Source organism: Macaca nemestrina, chromosome 7, assembly GCF_043159975.1.
Source record: "Macaca nemestrina isolate mMacNem1 chromosome 7, mMacNem.hap1, whole genome shotgun sequence".
NCBI lineage: Eukaryota > Metazoa > Chordata > Mammalia > Primates > Cercopithecidae > Macaca > Macaca nemestrina.
In genome coordinates this window covers 18,513,295-18,533,977 of record NC_092131.1, presented here as the reverse complement: position 1 = coordinate 18,533,977, position 20,683 = coordinate 18,513,295, and the positions used below count along the sequence as shown (strand labels likewise).

The 20,683-nt window shown below is 43.2% G+C and overlaps 1 protein-coding gene across 10 annotated transcripts in view; it reads right to left on the bottom strand.

The window, feature by feature from the left end:
- LOC105467570 (forkhead box N3) overlaps positions 1 to 20,683 on the bottom strand; it is a 467,055-nt gene that overhangs the window by 182,843 nt on the left and 263,529 nt on the right. For all 10 annotated transcript variants that reach the window (XM_011717274.3, XM_011717279.3, XM_011717280.3 and 7 more), the window contains one exon: positions 12,751 to 12,887. In XM_011717274.3, coding sequence (XP_011715576.1) covers positions 12,751 to 12,887 — 137 coding nt within the window. The remainder of the gene's footprint in view (positions 1 to 12,750; positions 12,888 to 20,683) is intronic.

Here is a 20,683-nt window from a genome sequence, read left to right as displayed (position 1 = left end):
CCAGGGCAACTAAAGGAGAATATTTTGCACTACTCTCATAATGTATGCTATGCATTCTAAGATAAATCATGGATAAATAATATATTTTGAATAACACCTACATGCGAAGTTTATAGCACAGGGAGAACGTGCAAAGGGTCCTGGTTTTCCCAGATCTTAAATCTAGGGGAAAGCACAGAACATAAAGTGTAAAAAGATTCCTTACAATACAAAACCATATATACAAGGGCCAAACTGGTATGCAGCCAGGTGCAGTGGCTCATGCCTGTAATCCCAGCTGGGCACGATGGCTCGTGCCTGTAATCCCAGCACTTTGGGAGGCTGAGATAGGTAGATCACCTGAGGTCAGGAGTTCAAGACCAGCCTGGCTAACACGGGTGAAACCCCAGCTCTACTAAAAATACAGAAATTAGTCGGGTGTGGTGGCAGGTGCCTTTAATCTCAGCTACTCAGGAGGCTGAGGGAGAAGAATCACTTGAACCTGGGGATGGGCAGGGAGACGTGGAGGAGGTTGCACTGAGCCAAGATTGTACCACTTCACTCCAGCCTGGGTGAAAGGGCAAAACTCTGTCTCAAAAAAAAAAAAAAAAAAAAAAAAAAAAAATTAGTATGCAGCGTTTGCAGAAACAAGACTAAGCAATTATCAAAAAAAAAAAAAAAAAAAAAAAAACTGGTAACGGTGAGGAATTCATTGGCTTTCCCTGGGCCAGGACGAGGGTTAGGCATTTGGTACATCATTTTACTTCATTTAATCCCTAAAGCACTCGTTTAAGACAAGTATTCTTTTTGTTTGTTTGTTTTTGAGGCAGAGTTTCATCTTGTTGCCCAGGCTGGAGTGCAATGGTGCGATCTCGGCTCACTGCAACCTCCGCCTCCTGGGTGACTTGCTGGGATTACAGGTGCCCGCCACCACACCCAGCTAATTTTTGTTATTTTTAGTAGAGACGAGGTTTTGCCACGTTGGTCAGGCTGGTCTCAAACCCCTGACCTCAGGTGACTTGCCCGCCTCGGCCTCACGAAGTGCTGGGATTACAGGTGTGAGCCACTGCGCCCAGCCTATGAGTAACAAAATGGAGGCTCAGAGACCAGAGGCTTCAGGTAACATGCCCAAGGTCACATAGCTAGCAAGTGGCCCAGGTGAGGCTCTAACCTGATAAGACTTACTGAGATCTGCTCTGGGCCTGCTGCGACAGTGGCCAACCTGCAGGAGCTGGGAGGAAGCATGGAGACCCTCCAGTCCCCGCCTGCGCCAGGGCAAGTGTGTGGTTCTCGGGTCCTGCTCTTTCCGATGCTGGGGAGGCAGAACCTCTCAGGGGCACTAAAGCGCGTGGGAGACAGGCCCAGGACAGTTTCTGACTCCTGCTCTACTGCGGGCAGGATCGGGCCGGCGGGGAAGCCAGAGTCACGGCTTGAGAGCTTCAGACTGTGGGATCCTTTTCGTTTCTCTGCTTCCTCACTGTTTCCTCAGACTGGCCTCTTCCTCCTGAGGGTGACACAGCTGCTGCGTCCATCTGTAGCACCAACTCGAGGCCACTCCCCTGCAAATGCAGGTGAAGCTAAGCCCGGGGGCTGGTGACTGCACCAAAGCCAGGCCAGAACCCCCACCTCCCATGCGGGCCCCTGCTGGGAAGCTTGAAATGCCGGGAAATCTCTCGACGTGTTTCTCATCAGTAGAAAAAAAAAGAATAGGAGGGTTGGGGGCAGCGGGGGGGTGGGGCAATTTCCAGTTCAGAAGAATCCTAAGTTAAGAAACTCTGCTCTCCTTACAGTTAAAACAAACAAACAAAAAGCTATCATTCAGAAGCCCCACAACTGCAAAGGGAAAGAAAGGAAAGAGAAGACGGAAGGGGGATGCAGGGGAAGGAGGTAGAAAAAGCTACTAAAATTTGCTAATGTTTTGTCCCCTCCGAATGTGTTTTTTCCCGTTCATTTTTCTCCTTGCCAAACTGGTTGGGGCGTGTGTTCTGAGGGAAGCGGGGAACTAATGCGTGTTAGAGAGACATACATTGGAATAAGCAGCTCATAAACAGACTCTGACCAAAACTTTCCATTTAAAAGTAAATACACAGAAAACATGTCTCAACTTGGACTACGGTGATTGAGCAACTCAATCTGAGAAGATAAGGATTTTTTTTAATGTGTCTCAATGGTTTATGGAGGCTTTCTCCAGATGATTTAAAAATCAGCAAAAGTTAGGAATTAATGTGGAATCTCTGATGCTTCCCACGCTCTTTCCGCACCTCTCACATCCACGGCAGAGTCTCAGAGATGCTTTGACAAATAATGAAACACGAACCTTATGTAAGAAAAACAAAAGGTTATGAATGTGATCAGAGACTCTGGCCAAGAACATGTGCTTCCACAAAACAAGGACACCAGTTTGGCTCTTCCACGGAGATTTATGCAAAGGGTGGGTGTTATTCTCATTAATTCAGTGGATAAACAATAGGGGGGAGGTCGGGATGATTTGATGGACAGCTTTTGGAAATGATCTTCTGCTTGGCAAAACACTGCCGTGATCATTTTATTCACACGGAAGGAAATGCAAAGAAGTGTCACTAAAACAAGGGAGGTAATTGTAGGGCATGAATCAAAAAGCTGGATGACACGGAACGAAGAGTAACTGAATTAGTCCCATCATGGTCTTGAAATCTGCACTTAATTTCAAGAGAAGAGCCTGACCTCTCATTGCTGGCTAACAAAGCTATGCATCTATTCCCTCATGTTTCATTTCCCCCTCATAAACTACAAACACCATGTTACAGAGGGATAGCCTGCGACTGGCATGGCAGCTCAATAGACTTAGAAACAACATCTCAAGAGCTGGAAGGCATAACCCAGCAGTTCTCCAGTAAGAGTTAAATCTTGGGATGACCCTGGCAGCTGGTTGTCTAGCCTCGACTGGCATCACTGGGGGTAGCTCATTCTACCTTCATCCCCTTCATCTGTCCATCCACCCATCAACTCAAGCATTTACCCAGCTTCAGTTATGTGTCTGGCACATTGTCAGATGCTGTTCCGTCTTGAGCCCAAATCCTTCTTTCTATAATTCGATCCATCAAGTCCATGATGGTGCGCATGCTGGCATGCTAACCTTCTGAAGGTGCTCTCCCGGGTTACACGTTCCCAGTTCTTCAACAGTAACACATGGACGCCCCTGCTAGCCTGATCACTGTCCTTATCAATCCCCCATTCTATGTTCTTCAAATCTTTTATGAATGATGGGTTCCACTTCCGATCTAATTCTACTGCACCTCTACTTCTTAATCTCCCTCCTTTGTTAATCTAGAACATCGGGAAGTATTTAGTGTGACCAGAACTTAGAGAAGATAAAATGCTGAGATCAAAAATATTCTATGAGACCATCTTAGATGTGCTGGTAGCAGGTTTTTATTTTCTATTATTGACGAAAAGTTTGCCATTTTTACACTTCTACAAGACAAAGTGCCACCTGTTGTTTCACACTGTACATGGTTGATTTCATGCACTTTTGACAGTTCTTTCATATTTCTAACATGAGGATCAATTTCTCCTCCTCTGGGAAGGCGAGGGGTTTGACAAATATGCAGAACGCAGGTCAGCCCCACTTTGCAGACACTTCCCCCCTAACAATGCCTAAGGTGTGGCTGTGCTCAGGAATCCTTGGCTGGCTATCCTAAGAAGCAAATACTCACACCAAGCAAATCCGCAAAGACTCCAGGCCCCTACTGGGCCCATCAACACTGCAACTTTCTTCTCATGAGGTATTGGAAACACAGAGCGTCTTTGGTATCCATCATCTCAGGAGTTAGGTCAATGGAAATGTATCTGTAGTAGATTTAAAGAACTTCTAACGCTTTGGCTATTAAAATACAAACCAGGGACTGAGAGCACCTCAGGAGGTCAGAAGATAAAAAGGTAACTCAGAGTGGCTCTCTCAGCCATGAGTTTGACTCAGTACCTGAGTAAAGTAGATATAATCAGCCCGGCTACTTAAACATTCGACTTTCAAAGCGAGTGTGAAAACAGAATGAAACTGGATGACTGGGCACAATATTCATGAGCTACCCCTGATACAAAGTGCTCAAAGATAACAGGGACTGTTTTCCATTTAAATAAAACAACACAGGATTGACTCAGAATTAAATGTACAATGAACAGCATACTGAAGGCAAAATGCTGAGACCAAAATTATTCTATGAGACCAACTCAGGAAATATAATGGGAGTCAAAAGATAATATAATTTGATATGAAAATAAAATTATAGCCAACTAATGGATTTTTACAGCTCCCACTGTAAATGAGCAGTGTGTTTTTTAAAGAGCGTGCCCTTACAATTTAAGCTTTTCCTATTCTTCATCCGCTCCAAGTTTTTAACAAAATGTAATTTATATTTGGAAGTACTATCATTTAGAAAGCGCTGGTATTCAATCCCACATCTATTTTACCGCATTAATTTACCACACTCTTCTACCTGTTTAGCACCATGAAGCTTCATATTGATTTTTTTAAATTTAATATTCTTTTAAAAATTACTCCAAGCAAAAAGGTGCTGTTTAAACATAATCTTTCAAAATGCATAATGCCTCACGCTTTTAAATTAAACTTATCCAAATAAGTGTGTTGAATATGAGGGGCATTTAAAAAACTATTTCAGGTTTCCATCAAATATGTTGCTTTCAAGTAAATATAAGTGTAATACTGAAGCAACTAATCTAAATCCTTGCATTCTTTCTTTATGCTTGACTGAATTAACACTTGCAAGGACACAACAATCTAACAATTAAACTCCTTCAATGGAAGTTAAAACTGATTTCACTGTGGCTTTGCAGTGCTTCTGCCAACTATTAAATGCACAACACTCTGAATAACTAGAATGAAAGATGTCTTATAAATTAAAAAATTATTGGATCCTATCCAAGCAATGAATAAGCTATTCCTTGCTGTGTGCAAATTCAGCATTCTGAGTGGAGGAATTAACACCGTTATGTTAACAAGATTAACATTTAAAGGATATTCTAATCTTCTAATTGTCTAAAAGGATGAGTTCCCTAAATACCTCAGTACCTTCCCTACCTCCTCCCAATGCAATTCCCCCATCTAGTATTCTCAGCCTCACTACGACAGCCGAAGATTATTTACCTGGTGAAGAACAACTGATAACTTTGTTAATCTGAATATACAGTGACCACTCTGTACAATTCCTATACCTTTAGCAGTGTTACTCTATGAAGACATTTAAATTACCAAAAAAAAAAAAAAAAAAAAATCAATAGGGCAGCAGGCAGAATAAAATAGAACTTGCTGAGTCAGCACTAAAATCTGCCATTTTCGTTAAGAACCTCAATATCAGAAAGGCCGAAATCTTTCCCATTAATGTGTGTGGGGTTTTTTTTCTTCTTTTTTTCTTTTTTGCGGCTCATTAAATTCCTCTGAAGAAGCAAAAAGAAACAGAGCTAAAGGAGAAGCTAAAATGTCTGGAATTCATTTTCAAAAAAAAGATGAGAGTAAAATAAACTTTCTTTTGGTTGTTTGGTTTGTTTTGAGACAGAGTCTCGCTCTATTGCCCAGGCTGGAGTGCGATGGCACAATCTTGGCTCACTGCAACCTCTACCTCCCAGGTTCAAGCAATTCTCCTGCCTCAGCCTCCCAAGTAGCTGGGATTACAGGCGCCCGCCACCACACCCAGCTAATTTTTGTATTTTTTGGTAGAGACAGGGTTTCACCATGTTGGCCAGGCTGGTCTTGAATTCCTGACCTCAAGTGACCCACCCACCTTGGCCTCCCAAAGTGTGGGATTACAGGCATGAGCCAACACACCGAGCCAAGGAACTTTCTTGAAATATTCTAACTCTGCAAACTTTATAGTCATCCAAAAAATAAATCTTTAGACCTAGATCAACAAATGAAAGTCTTGTGAATTTTTCTAACTCTGTACATGTTAAGCCACAATACTTTACATGAAATATAGAATTACGATGTCATTATTTTTACACTGAAAATTTAAAGCAAGAAAAAAAGGAAAGCTCATTGAAGAATAAAAAACTCTCTCAATCAGTTTCTGACCATCTAACACCCAATCATGGCCGATCCATCACGGAGGCCAAAGGCACATACGATGCTGGGATTTCCTTGGAATTACCAAGGAAAAACAAAACAACACTGGCTCTGAAAACCGATCATCCAGGAAACTCTCCATAAACCATACTGTTTGATTAAATGCAAAACCTGTTCTCCAACCATGGTGAGAGAGGATTAAAACGTTTTTCTGGAAACTGACTTTGGATTGGTGCCTATAGCAGAGAAGGTATTACATAAGACCCATATATATGTCACTCTCTAAAAACAATCTGTTGTCATAAACATTATTATGGGGAGAGCTACTGTTTATAGGGTGTGAATGTAGTGATATAAAGTTTAAATACCTCCATTATAAGTACCAAAATCACAAAGTCAAGGTCACCCATTGGGGAAACTGTCTTTTCATTTAACTATCAGACATTGAGAAAGGTTAGAAAAATAGAAATTTCCTAAAAAGTTGGTGGGAATGTGGATTAGAACCAAGTGTAAAATCAGAAGGCAATTTGGCAGTGTCTATTGGAAGCACTAAAATATGCATATTCTTTAATGAGAAATGACATATCTAGGAAGGAGGGGCACAGGCAACATAAAGATTAAAACAGCTCGATGGACTTTCCCGAAGAGGTGCGGGCAAGCAACCGAAATACACCACCCCTCCTTCCACTTTCCAGGTCTAGATTCTGAAGGCCACACGCCAGAGTCTCCCTGGCAAAGGTGCAGATTCCCCAAGCAAGCTGGCGTGGCTCATTTGTACCTGAGTAGCCCGAGCTCAGCCACGGGTACTCTACTAAGCCCAGTGGAGTGTCATTTCACAAAACTACCGTTCCAAGAACTGTGGCATCCAAACTACAAAGAGACCCCTCGTGTGGCTCAGCGGATCTTCCACAGAATGAGGCAAAAGCAAGAGCCCTTCATAACCCGCTCTTCACTGAAGTAGGTCAGGCGACTCTCAGTGATGCAGTGATTTTACTTTTCATTCTACCAAAAACGATTTGGATATTTAAAATTGATCAATGAGTCTGCATTTTGGAGACCGCTTTTTTTAAAAAAAAAACCAACAGAAAAGTTACAAAGACAGCACAGAAAGCTCCTGTATACCCCTCACTTAGTTTTCCCTAATGTTAACACCATATATTACTAACAAGACATTTGTCACAACACTGGTATACTACTATTTTTTTATTTCAATAGTTTTTGGGGTATAGATGGTTTTGGGTTACATAGATAAATTATTTAGTGGTGATTTCTGAGATTTTAGTGCACCTGTCACCCCGTAGTCTTTTATCCGTCGTCCCCCTCCCGACCTAACCCCCACCCCCCCGAGTCCCCAAAGTCCATTATATCATTCTCATGCCTTTGCTTCCTCACAGTTTAGCTACCACTTATAAGTGAGAACATATGATATTTGGTTTACCATTCCTGAGTTATTTCACTTAGAATAACGGCCTCCAGGCCAGGCACAGTGGCTTACGCCTGTAGTCCCAGCACTTTGGGTGGCTGAGGCAGGTGGATCACAAGGTCAGGAGTTCAAGACCAGCCTGGCCAAGATGGTGAAACCCTGTCTCTACTAAAAACTACAAAAGTTAGCCAGGCATTATGGTTGGCACCTATAATCCCAGCTACTCGGGAGGCTGAGGCAGGATAATCGCCTGAATGTGGGTGGCAGAGGTTGCAGTGAGCCAAGATCGCAGCACTGCACTCCAGCCTGGCAACAGAGTGAGACTCCATCTCAAAAAATAAAATAAAATAAAATAAAAGAATAATGGCCTCCAGCTCCATTTAAGCTGCTGCAAAAGACATTATTTTGTACCTTTTTATGGCTGAGTAGTATTCCATGGTGTATATATACCACATTTTCCTTATCCACTCGTAGGTTGATGGGCACTTAGGTTGGTTCCATATCTTTGCAGCAGCGAATTGTGCTGCTATAAACATGCAGCATACTACTATTACTATTAACTAAACTGCACAGTTAATTCACATTTTGCAAATTTTCCCCTCATGTCCTTTTTCTGTTCCAGGATCCCATCCAGGACATCACAGGACACATTTGTTCATCATGTCTTCTTAGCCTCCTCTGGTCTGTAACAGATTCTCAGACTTTCCCTGTTTCTGATGACCTTGGGGCTTTGAGGAGTGAGGACCGGGTTATTTTTGCAGAATGTCCCTGCTGAAGGACAAAATCATTGTTTGATGTTTTTCCCATGACTAGACTGGGGTTATGTGTTGGGGGAGAAAGACCACAAAGCTGAAGTGCCAAATTTATGGCGTCCTACGAGAGGCACCTGGTATCAACATCACATCACTGAGGATGGTGTTTCATCACCTGCGACACAGCATTCACCAGGTTTGTCCATTCCAAACGCCCTTTTCCAGGCTCTCATCTTTAGAAACAGGTCATTAAGTGCAGCCATTCAGGGAGTGGAGAGTTCTGTCCCACCTCTTTCAGTGGAGAAAGAGCTACATCAAGCATTTGGAACTCTCTATATGGGAAATGTATCTCTTCTCTTGTTTGTTTGTTTATTCAATCATTTATTTCTATCAGTCTGGACTCATAGGTATTTGTATTTCCAGTTATTTTCCAACACTATGTTATTTATTTTGCTGCTCACCACTGTCCCAGTTTTGGCAACTGGGAGCAACTTCAGGAGAATCCCTTTGACACCCCTGCCCCCAACCCCATCATTTTGTTCTATAAATATTTCCTTACTTTCTGCTTCTCCATATTTTTATCAGCAAAATGTCTCACTTAAGAAAAGGGTTGTTATGGCCGGGCGTGGTGGCTCAAGCCTGTAATCCCAGCACTTTGGGAGGCCGAGATGGGTGGATCACGAGGTCAGGAGATCGAGACCATCCTGGCTAACACGGTGAAACCCCATCTCTACTAAAAAATACAAAAAACTAGCCGGGCGAGGTGGCGGGCGCCTGTAGTCCCAGCTACTGGGGGGCTGAGGCAGGAGAATGGCGTGAACCCGGGAGGCGGAGCTTGCAGTGAGCCGAGATCCGGCCACTGCACTCCAGCCTGGGCAACAGAGCGAGACTCCGTCTCAAAAAAAAAAAAAAAGAAAAAAAAAAAAAAAAAGAAAAGGGTTGTTATGGGGTGGTTTATGCCTCCCCAAAATTCATACATTGAAGATTTAGCCCCCAATACATCTGAACGTGACCTTATTTGGGAACAGGGCCATTGAAAATGTAATCAGTTAAATACGATGAATCGTTACGGGAGAAAGATGGGCCCCTAAGCCAATATGACCAGTGTGTCCTTACAAGAAGGGAAAATCTGGACATAGACACCACACAAGAAAACGAACACCAAGTGAAGGTGAAGGCAGAAATCAGAGTGATGTTTCTACAGGCCAAGGAAGGCCAAGAGCATTCCAGCAAAATGCCAGTAAAGCACCAGATGCTAGGAGAGAGGGGCGGAACAGATGCTCCTTCACAGCCCACGGATGGAACCAACCCTGCCGACACATTGGTCTTGAACTTCCAGCCTCCAGAACCGAGAGACAGTGCGTTTCTGTTGTTTAAGTCACTTGGTTTGAAGTACTCCACACTGAGCTCTGCACTTCAATTAAAAACAATTCACAAACTTGGTATCAACAAAGCAGGTGTGGAAGAACATCCTAATATACATTCAAAAGGGCACTTTAGAAAACAAGAGGCATGGCCCGGCGCGGTGGTTCACACCTGTAATCTCAGCACTTTGGGAGGCCGAGGTGGGTGGATCACAAGTTCAAGAGATTGAGACCAGCCTGGCCAACAAGGTGAAACTCTGTCTCTACTAAAAATACAAAAATTAGTCGGGTATGGTGGCGTGTGTCTGTAGTCCCAGCTACTCAGGAGGCTGAGGCAAGAGAATCCCCTGAACCCAGGAGGCAGAGGTTTCAGTGAGCCAAGATCATGCCACTGCACTCCAGCCTGGCAACAGAGCGAGACTCTGTTTCAAAAAGAAAAAAAGGATGCTTGCATCGGTACTGAATACGTCTCAAAAAAAAAAGAAAACAGAGGCACGGGTCTACACATCTCAATATTTAGCATGGTACTTGTATGTGAGCAAGGTCTGGGCAGTGCTTTCAAATGCCTCACTTTTCCCGCAGCATTTCCAGCCACCTGCAGCTCAGTTCAGAGTGACATTTGCCAAGCACACCTGCAAGTCCTAGCAATAACCGCCCATTTAGTATAATCACCATCTTCTTCAGCATGTTAAGTACCAGCCCCATGAAAGCCAAGCACTTCCCAGGTGCCCCTCACAGCGATCCAGCAAGGGGCTGACAGGTGATTCCCCGCATCACAGTGGACCCAGCCAGAGCACGTCAATTCGGCATTTTTGGGTCCCTGTTTAATGACTCGCTTTGTTACATTTCCATCTTCTCTAGGTCATGTCAACAAGTGGCCTGATGGCTTAGAATTGAGCTAAATGCCACATCACTGTAAGACACCGAAATATTGTACAATTACCCGGTGTTCAGTGGCTTCAGTGCAATTTCACACACTAGAGGATCCTGAAGCAAACTCTCAGCTTTCAGATGAAGGGATGACAGTCCCCAGGAAAGAGAAAGTGACTTGTTCTCCTGGACTTAAGGCATGGAAGAGGCAGACTAGAATCTCATCTGTCATCTCCCTCCACAGCCAGTGACCTCTGTGGAGGGGAAATCTAAGCACCGCATGGGCAGAGGCAGAAACTCTTTTTTTTTTTCCCTCAGTCAACTGGGGAGAAAGGCTGGAGGTGACAGAGCGGGGTCTGAAATATTCCTTTGGAAATGATTTTCATTACAAAAGCTCTGGTTCGTCTGCATTTTTATGTCTATATTAAAAAATCAAATGAAGTCATTAAGCTAAGGCCAGCTCAGAATGCCTCTCGCCTGAATATGCATTCGTGTTCCAACCCCCAGAGCTCCTCTATAATCCTTCAAATTATTAAATAAGTACTGTGTTTCCCTCGGGGTCACATTTGGCAACAAAATACTGGTCTAAATGAACCAACACATGACCCAGGGAGTAACACGTACGTTCTTAACTTCCTAGAAGCAAAGGGAGATGAAATACTTCTGAGGTGTAAACTGGAAAAGCCAGAGAAGGGTACTCCATGCAGCTTGGAGGGTGGGGGGAGTCGAATGACAAAGCAACATGAGAATCTGGGAAATAGTTCAATAATTAGTGTCATGTCCTCCTTCACCAACCTTGTACGTCGGCAATTCTCCACTCCAATCCTGGTTCGCTTCCATTTGGGGAGTGGCTATGGCCACAAGGAGAAAACCAAGCATATGGCTCTGTCCTTCTGGACATGTCTACGATGTTGGCTGGGCTGCTTTAGAAAATCCCATTTTCTCTCCTACAGCTATATGACCTCAAGTTGTCATTTCGAATAAAGTATGCTTCCACTGATTTTTATGAACACAGACAAAAGCTGCTACAACCTTCCCCCCCCACACCAAACCTTTCAAACCAACTGTAGTTGCTATGTAGGGTTATTTGTTTCTAAGGCAACAGCGTATATCTAAGTACTAATGGCCTGTCCTTTTGCCAGGCAACAAACAGCCTTGTGATGCAACTGCACCTGTCTCGGCTACGCGTTACTATGGAGACGCTCCAGTTGCTATGGGTACCATCACGCTAATCGCCTAGCAAAGGCAGACATACAGCAGTCTTCTCAGAGAGCCCAGCTGTTCCTCCCTGTCTCTTGCTGAAGACTGATTGTCTAGGGCCTGTGATGGAATGCTTCTCAACTGAGATGCACAAGAACTTCATTAATGCTATTTCAGAAGATCACTTTGTGCTCCCTCCTGCAGAACAAACAGCAGACTAGGAAAAGAATCTGCAAAGAAGTGGACTGTAAAATTCCTGAAGTCTATGACATCATGCCATCCCTAATTAACCTCAACTTTCTGTCCAAGGATAATTCCTCTTAACTAGGTGGTTACAATAGAAACATTTCTATACATTTTAAAACATTTTTTGTAGCATTGAGGAATGCATTTCAAACTCAAGCATTATGTATTGATAAAAATCGATCTTAAAAATTTGGTTCTGATTATTTGGCTCTCTTTTGGAATCTAACATTAAGACACTTTTTTTAAAAAGTGACAGGCTACTTACCCTCCCTTCCAATTATATATTTGTAAAAATGGTACCCATGACCTTACTGTCTCAAACAAACAGGCATGTGAGAGGATGAAATGTCTCTATTGTTTCTACTGTTCTCCTTGAAGAAGCAAAGACCAAGTAACCACAACAAATGGTCACCCGGGAGCACCGTCTACATGGAGACTGAGAAAGACAACAACGGGGACAAATGAGTGAGCCTCCACTGATCGTCTGCAGAGACCAGCCAGATGAGGGGATGATGGAGTCGCCTGCTTGACTCGTTCCTGTACTTTTATCCCAACAAAACGTGACAAACACCAAGATGTGAAAGCCACAACTTTTCTTTGTAAATGTTTCTACCCAGGAAGACATGATTTCACCCACTATGAAGCCTTCTGGAAGCACATTCCTCTGAAGCTGCAGCAGCGGTAAGGTCTGTAGGAAATACAACAATGGATATGCCTCCTAATAATACTTAATTTCTTTCTCATTTACCTGCAGTTATTTTTAAAATCTCATACGGCCTATTAAATTAATTTCCACGCAGGTCTCTGCCAAAATAATGCCATTTCAGTAGACCAAAAAAAGAAGTCTGAATTGCTTACCTTTGATATGCCTGAGGACAGGTGGGAGGTGTATTGAACACGTGTGGGTGTGGGTGATAAGGTGTCTTTTTCAAAGCCTGAATTAGATTTTGTCTATACTCTGGGTCTATGCACCACAACGACCCTTTCCCAATACTCTGCAAAGAAAATTAAAATACAAAGGCATTAATACAGAATTATTAAGTACTTTGCAATAAGTAGATGTATAGCTATTACCACTTATTTATTTTAAAATTTTTCTCATTTGTTGACTGTTTGCCAGCCTTAAATATTATACTGACAATAGAACTCCATAAAATGCACTTCAATCTTACTTGTATTATGTTTGATAGGCAAAATGAACATATTATTACCAGATTATGGTGATACAACAATATTACAATTTTCATATCCAAACTACCAAAAAAAGGAGCATCTCATTTTTCAGCGTCAACGTTGAAGAACATGTGCATTCTCTTCTAAAAATGAGTTTAACTGTGTCAGATTTCTAATGTTTGGGGAAGGGGAAAAAAAAAAAAAGAGGGCCGAGACACCCCCAAAAGTCCATCTCTGCTCTAAAAATTTAGTTATGTTTTAAAACCATATGACATCGGGACCATTTTATAACAACAGAAAAGTAATCTCCTTGTTTTTTTCCCACTTACTCACAAAAGAATGACATTTACTCTTGGAATGGGATTCTGTAATTACCTTCCCTAAGAAACAAAAGAACTCAGGCAGCAATGGTAAGCCCAACTCAGAATCCACTATTTATTTTTTGGATTCCTCAGTTCCCAGCAATCGACTCCAGCCGTTAAGAGTTGAATCTTTAGAAGTCAAACTTTAAAATGTAAATTTTCTAAAACTGTTCTGTGGAGAGCGGGAGGCTTCCTGTGAGGCCCACTTCCTGTGAGGCGTTTGGTCTATGGACAGCCTATTTTTAAAAATGTAAGTCCTTCCTTTGAGGCCCCCCTGGAACTGGCAGCAGGCCCACAGGCAGTCGCTCCTCTGGCTGCACACTTTCAAGTGACCGAATGTACCCAAACTGTTTGATAAGGTCATTTGTAAATATTTACTGATTTGCAGAGAAAAGAAGTTAAATTACATAAACCCGTGCCCACCTCCTGCTTTCAGCCAACAGTAAGATTGATGTTGTCCTCCAACATTTAGAAAGCAAACAAGGAGCTGTTTAACTAACATGGGGGAAGGGGACAACCCAAAAAAATCCCACTGAAGGAGCTGTAAAAACAAGTTACTCCTAAAATCTTTTTTAAAGTTTTAAAAAATCTGTGTTTCAGTCATCAGTTCACCCAAGTAGTTTCCTTACAAACATTACTCACAGAGCCCATTAAAATACTTTATTATCAACAACATCAGCAAGCTGTGCAACTGGAATTAACTCTTTCTGGTGCAATGAGAATAGAGGAATTGCTCAAAGCCACAGCTGGGGCTGGAACCTCTGACCACCCTAGTCAGCCACCCCCACGTGCAGGCGTGACCCCAGACACAGGTCAGAGTCTGGCTGGACACTCTACACTCAAACATCAGTGTTCTCAGTTTAACTAACCGGATGTTTAAAGACCTGAAAGATTTCAACTTTGGAAAATTCAACATTCCTATGTGTTTTTTCCTTTCACGCACACATTCTCAACCTCAGAATAGTTCAGGGGGAGCAGTGAGACTTTCCAAGTAAATCAGGCGGGTCACTCAAGAGTCTGCCCTGGAACCTTCATCCTTTCCTTTGGGAAAGAGTTGTGCAGAAGAAAGCCAAAAGCTAAGAAGCGGAGAGGTTTCGGGGGAAAGAGAGGAGACAGGTAACTACCAAATTTGGATAACATAAAACAAGCCACCAAATCCTGTCAACAGTAGGGGTCTGGCGTGATTCCATCAAAGGCTCCCGGTGGAGCCCTGGGCCAGCGGGACCTGCCTTTCTGATCTCTTGCACCCAAGGCTCCAAACCAGCAATAGCTACACTGAGGGCCATGGCTGACATGTGACCCAAACATTTCTGCAATGATACTGTCTCAATTCTGGGAACCCAGTGGCTTTTGTTCTCATCATGGTGGCTTTCAGGGTGGGACCATTTAATCTTACGCTAAAAAAAAAATATGACAAAGAAATGAAGGACAACCAGTTGGCCCTCTCAGGGAAATAACCATAAGCCAACAATGTGGTTTCTCCTAATCCTAACCTAAGTATCCTGTTTACTGTACCCTTGTATACCCATATTAATGTATGCTGCCATTTAAAAGTAAGGCAGATTGAACCCAGGAACCAGAGGCTGCAGCGAGTGGAGACTGCGCCATTTGTACTCCAGCTAGGGCAACAACACTGAAACGCCATCTCAAAACACATAAATAAATAAAAATAAAAACAAAAGTTAAGCAGAATAAACCCCCAGGACCGTGCAGGACATTCACAAGGTAATTGATCCAGATGCAGAGAGGCAGGCTGAAGAATAGTAAGAACAGGTGGTCCGGAGCCACACAGACGTTTCCTGAGTGGCCCTGCACAAATCACAGCGCCATGGGAAGTCTTGGCTTCCTCACTTAAAACAGTGACCAACTTAGAGATAGTTAGGAGGTTCAGAGGTGGCATAATATAAAACACCTTGAGTTGCAGCCCTACCTACAGGTACTCAATAAATGGCAGACAGCATCATGAAAATCTCCTTTTGGACACAAGAAAGAGAATGAAACTGGCTGTACAATGTCTTTCATTGAACCAAATCTGATTGATTTTCATCTCCAACAGCAGCAGTGGGAAGGGCCTCCAGCAAACAGATGGGGCGAGTGAAGATAAAATGATCATCTATTCGAATGCACTGGTGGTCCTGGCTCAACAAATTCACTGGGAAGAGGTTTTCAACATTCTCAATTCCCCCTCTATTTTCATCACTCCCTACATCTGCTTTCTATGAACCCCACACTCCACACTCACTACTGGGACTTCTACCTTGCGCAGGAAGCTACTGTCACCGATTCATGACTACCTGGCTGCTAAAAGTCTTTTGCCCAGGTCTCTGCACTGTCAACATCAAGCTGAGGTTTCATTCCAAAGTTGGTCAGTTCATTATGACCATCTCCCAACTTTTTTTTTGTTTTTGTTTTTTTTTGAGACAGTCTTGTTCTGTCACCCAGGATGGAGTGCAGTGATGTGATCTGGGCTCACTGCAACCTCCGCCTCCCAGGTTCAAGGGATTCTCGTGCCTCAGCCTACCGAGTAGCTGGTATTACAGGCGTGTGTCACCATGCCTGGCTAACTGTTTCTTTTTTAAGTAGAGATGGGGGTTTCACCACATTGGCCAGGCTGGTCTTGAACTCCCGGCCTCAAAGGATCCGACCGCCTCAGCCTCCCAAAGTGCTGTGATTACAGGCATGAGCCACCACACCAGGCATCTCCCAATATTAACTGAAGAAATTTTCTCAGGCTTGGATCATAAGGTTCCTACCCTGATCTATTTGGCATTTTACAATAAGAAAGGCCTGAAATTGCTGGTAGTTTTTTACAATCTAGACACTAATTTCAACATATCTCATACTTAGCAATGCTGGCATTCCAAAGAGGAAACAAACAAACAAAAGACATCTTAAGGACACACCCACGGGAGGGCCACCAGCAACCACAGCACAGTATCGGGCTGCTCTTGGAAGGCCCACGAGAGAGGCCGGCACCACGTCTCATTTTCAAGCATTTTCCTGGGTTTCATGTAACAGTTTGGAGTAGTAAAATGGTTTACTTGAAAACTTTAAAAATGGAAATATGCGAAGGATAGAATGCTTAAGTTTCTTAGGCCAGAAAAAATTACATTTAATGTTCCTAATAGGAGAGAGAAGGTTATAACTTGATTATACTTGTGTAGTAAGTTTGAGAGTTGGAGCTTTCTTAGAAAAATATCTGCATCTTATCTGAAGACAAGACTATAGAGTGCTTTTTTTTTTTTTTTTTGAGATGGAGTTTTCGCTCTTGTTGCCCAGGCTGGAGCGCACTGGCACAATCTTGGCTCACTGCAACCTCCGCCTCCCGGGTTCAAGCCTCTCCTGCCTCAGCCTCCTGAGTAGCTGGGATTACAGGCGCCCGCCACCACGCCCAGCTAATTTTTGTACTTTTAGTAAAGACAGGGTTTCTCCATGTCGGCCACGCTGGCCTTGAACTCTGACCTGAAGTGATCCGCCCACCTTGGCCTCCCCAAAGTGCTGGGATTACAGGCGTGAGCCACCGCGCCCGGCGTGGAATGCTTTTTATAAAAAAAAAAAAAAAAGAAATAGGCCGGGCGTGGTGGCTCACGCCTGTAATCCCAGCACTTTGGGAGGCCGAGGTGGGTAGATCACCTGAGGTCAGGAGTTTGAAACCAGCCTAACTAACATGGTGAAACCCCATCTCTACTAAAAATACCATAATTAGCTGGGCTTTGTGGCAGGTGCCTGTAATCCCAGTTACTCGGGAAGCTGAGGCAGGATAATCTCTTGAACCCGGGAGGCAGAGGTTGCAGTGAGCTGAGATCGCACCATTGCACTCCAGCCTGGGCGACAGAGCGAGACTCCGTCTCAAAAGAAATAAAAATAACTGTGAGGGCCATGCACCATTAAGTGTTAAGGAATTCAAAGTAATAAGGGAAGAATATTCATTTATAGAAAAGTATGTATGTGTTTGTATTCACACACCCACATTTTTGTGTGCATATACATATATACACTAACCCCCATAAAAAAAACTAATGAGAAAAGTTACATGGAAAAATGAGTAAAAAAAATTATGGATAAGCACAAGTTTATTTTAAAATTAAAAATCACCTGGGAAATAAAAATCAACTCCCTGTTAGAAATTTAAAAAAAAAAAAATCAAAGTACAAAAAGAAAAGCAAACAAGAGCCCATATTGTAGGAAGAAATGGTTAGCAAAAAATGTTAAAAAAAAAAAAAAAAAAAAAGTAATTAAATCTTTTTTTTTTTTTTTTTTTGAAATGGAGTCTTACTCTGTTGTGTCCAGGCTGGAGTGCAGTGGCACAATCTCAGCTCACTGCAACCTCCGCCTCCCGGGTTCAAGCAATTCTCCGGCCTCAGTCTCCCAAGAGGCTGGGATTACAGGTGCCCACTACTATGCCCAGCTATTTTATTTATTTATTTATTTTTAGTAGAGACGGGGTTTCACCATATTGGCCAAGTTGGTCTCGAACTCCTGTCCTCAGGTGATCTGCCTGCCTTCGCCTCCCAAAGTGCTGCGAATACAAGCATGAGCCACTATGCCCAGCCTATATTTTCAACATTGTTATGCAAACTGTGGGCCAGATACATTCATGGGTCATGAAATGAATGGAATGGATCATAAGCAGCACTATTTTAATGGAACAGAATGTAACAAACTAGAAGCAAATAGAATGGACTACAATATATCTGCAGTAACAAATAGTGAAATTTGTATTTGCACAGTTGTGTATATACATGTTTACTGATCACCAAGTAACACACTTCCTATTGGGAAGCTGGGTCAACAAAGTTTGGTAACCACTGATCTAGGACAGTAGTGTCTGGTTGTCTCTTTTCCCCCTTCTCACCACTTGTGAGGAAGAAAGCCCTGTCAGCAACAGTGGGGGACTTACACACGGCTCTGGGGCAGTGCCTAAGGAACGGGGATAAGGAGGCGGGCCCCATGTCAAAGGGGAGCAGGCGCTACCTCTGCCCAGGCTGTCCTGCCCTGGCCAGGGCAGGGTAGCCTGTAACAATTTTAGTTTGTCCAGAACGTTCAGGTATGAAAAGAAACAAACAAAAAAGACAAAAGGACCAAAAAAAAAAAAGTATGATTTTAGACTTTAAAATTAAAACAGGCTTACGCCTGTAATCCCAGCACTTTGGGAGGTCAAGGTGGACAGATCACCTGAGGTCCGGAGTTCAAGACCAGCCTGGCTAACATGGTGAAACCCCATCTCTACAAAAATACAAAACTTAGCCTGGCATGATGGAGGGTGCCTGTAATCCCAGCTACTTGGGAGGCTGAGGCAGGAGAATCACTGGAACCCTGGAGGCAGCTTGTAGTCAGCCGAAATCGCGCCATTGCACTCCAGCCTGGGTGGCAGAGTGAGACTCCGTCTCAAAAAATAATAATAATAATTATTATTATTATTATTTAAAAATTATATTAAAGCAACACTGAAAGTTTACATTTTATAACAATCTTATTATGCAGGTGATATTTACACTTCAGAAATATTTAAGACAATTGTAACCCTATAAAGCTGATGAGCTATTAAAACAAGACAAACAAAAACAAAACGGAGTGGGGAGCTGGGTATGTGTTGGTGATCTGGAAACAATAGCTTTTGATGTTTCTGACACACCATTTTGGAGGGTGCTTCTAACACTAACCACCTTCATTCATTCCTTCATTCATTTGCTCATGCATTCATTCATTCATTCCTATGGTGCCTACCACATGCCAGGCACCATGAAGAATCTATTTGTGAATACAAAACAATACAAAAAGGAGACCGCCCTCCTGACGCTTGGATTCTAGAAGGGAAAAAACATAGTAAGTAAAGAAATAAATAAGCAAGATGACGACAGACTGTAATACCTGCTAGGAAGGAAACAGAATAAGCCATGAGTTAGAAGAGAGGAAGTTGCTGCTGTGTGAGAAATAAATGGGCTGGAAGTGGCAAGAGCACCTGCAGAGAACTGACACGATGGTCTGGGCCCGAGATGACCATGGGTGTTGGTTCAGGTGGCAGCAATGAGATGGAGAAAGGAGGACAGCTCCCAAATGTACTCTGAAGCCAGGTGGCGGCTCACACCTGTAATCCCAGCACTTTGGGAGGCCAAGGCAGAAGGACAGCATGAGTCTGGGAGTCGGAGACCAGCCTGGGCAATACAGTGAGACCCCATCTCTAAAAAAATAAAAATAAAAATTAGCCAGACTGCTGCTTAAGCCCAAGAGTTGAGGTTACAGTGAGCTATGATTGTGCCACTGCACCCCAACCCAGGCAACAGAGCAAGACCCTGTCTCTTTCTTAAAAAAAGGAGATAGAGCAGGGCGCAGTGGCTCACGCCTGTAATCCCAACACTTCAGGAGGCCAAAGCGGGTGGATCATCTGAGGTCAGGAGTTCAAGACCAGCCTGGCCAACATGGTGAAACCCCATCTCTACTAAAAATACAAAAAATTAGCTGGGCACGATGGCATGTGCCTGTAATCCCAGCTACTCGGGAGGCTGAGGCAAGAGAATCGCTTCAACCTGGGAGGCGAAGGTTGTGGTGAGCCGAGATCGTGTCACAGAACTCCAGTATGGAAAACAAGAGCAAACCTCCGTCTCAAAAAAAAAAAAAAGAAAAAGAAAAAAAGAGAGAGAGAGAGAAACCTGATAGATAGCAGTTGACACTGGCAATGCAGATCAAGTAGGAGAAGTAACTGATATTCAGTAATGGTGTGGGATCATTTAATTTCCCACATGAAAAAATATGTATATAAACATATGTACTAACTGGGTTTGTATACGTATACTTTGTGATGTTCTTATGATGATACAATTGCCTAACGATGTATTTCTCAAAACATACTCCTCCATTACGCAATGCGCGACTGTACCTGGAGGAACGGACTGCATAAGCCACCTCTCTCCCCTCTGCTATACCCTCATTGACCCCAACCTTTCCAACAGAAGCTCACGAATGTCATGGTAGACCTCAGGTCGTCTGGCTTCAGAGGTTTAACATCAACTGGTTCCTCTGTAACAAGGGTTAGTAAACTTTTCTTAAACAACTTCTCTTTCCTTTACCAGCCACCTCTAATCCATGGCCAGGTCCAACGACTTCTCAAAGTACATTCTATAGTATCTGTAGGTCACATGATCTCTGTTGCAACAACCCAGCTCTGCCATCATAGCACAAAAGCAACCATCAATGTAAACAGATAAACGTGGCTGGGCTTCAGTAAGACCTTATTTGCAAAAACATCGTCCATAGTT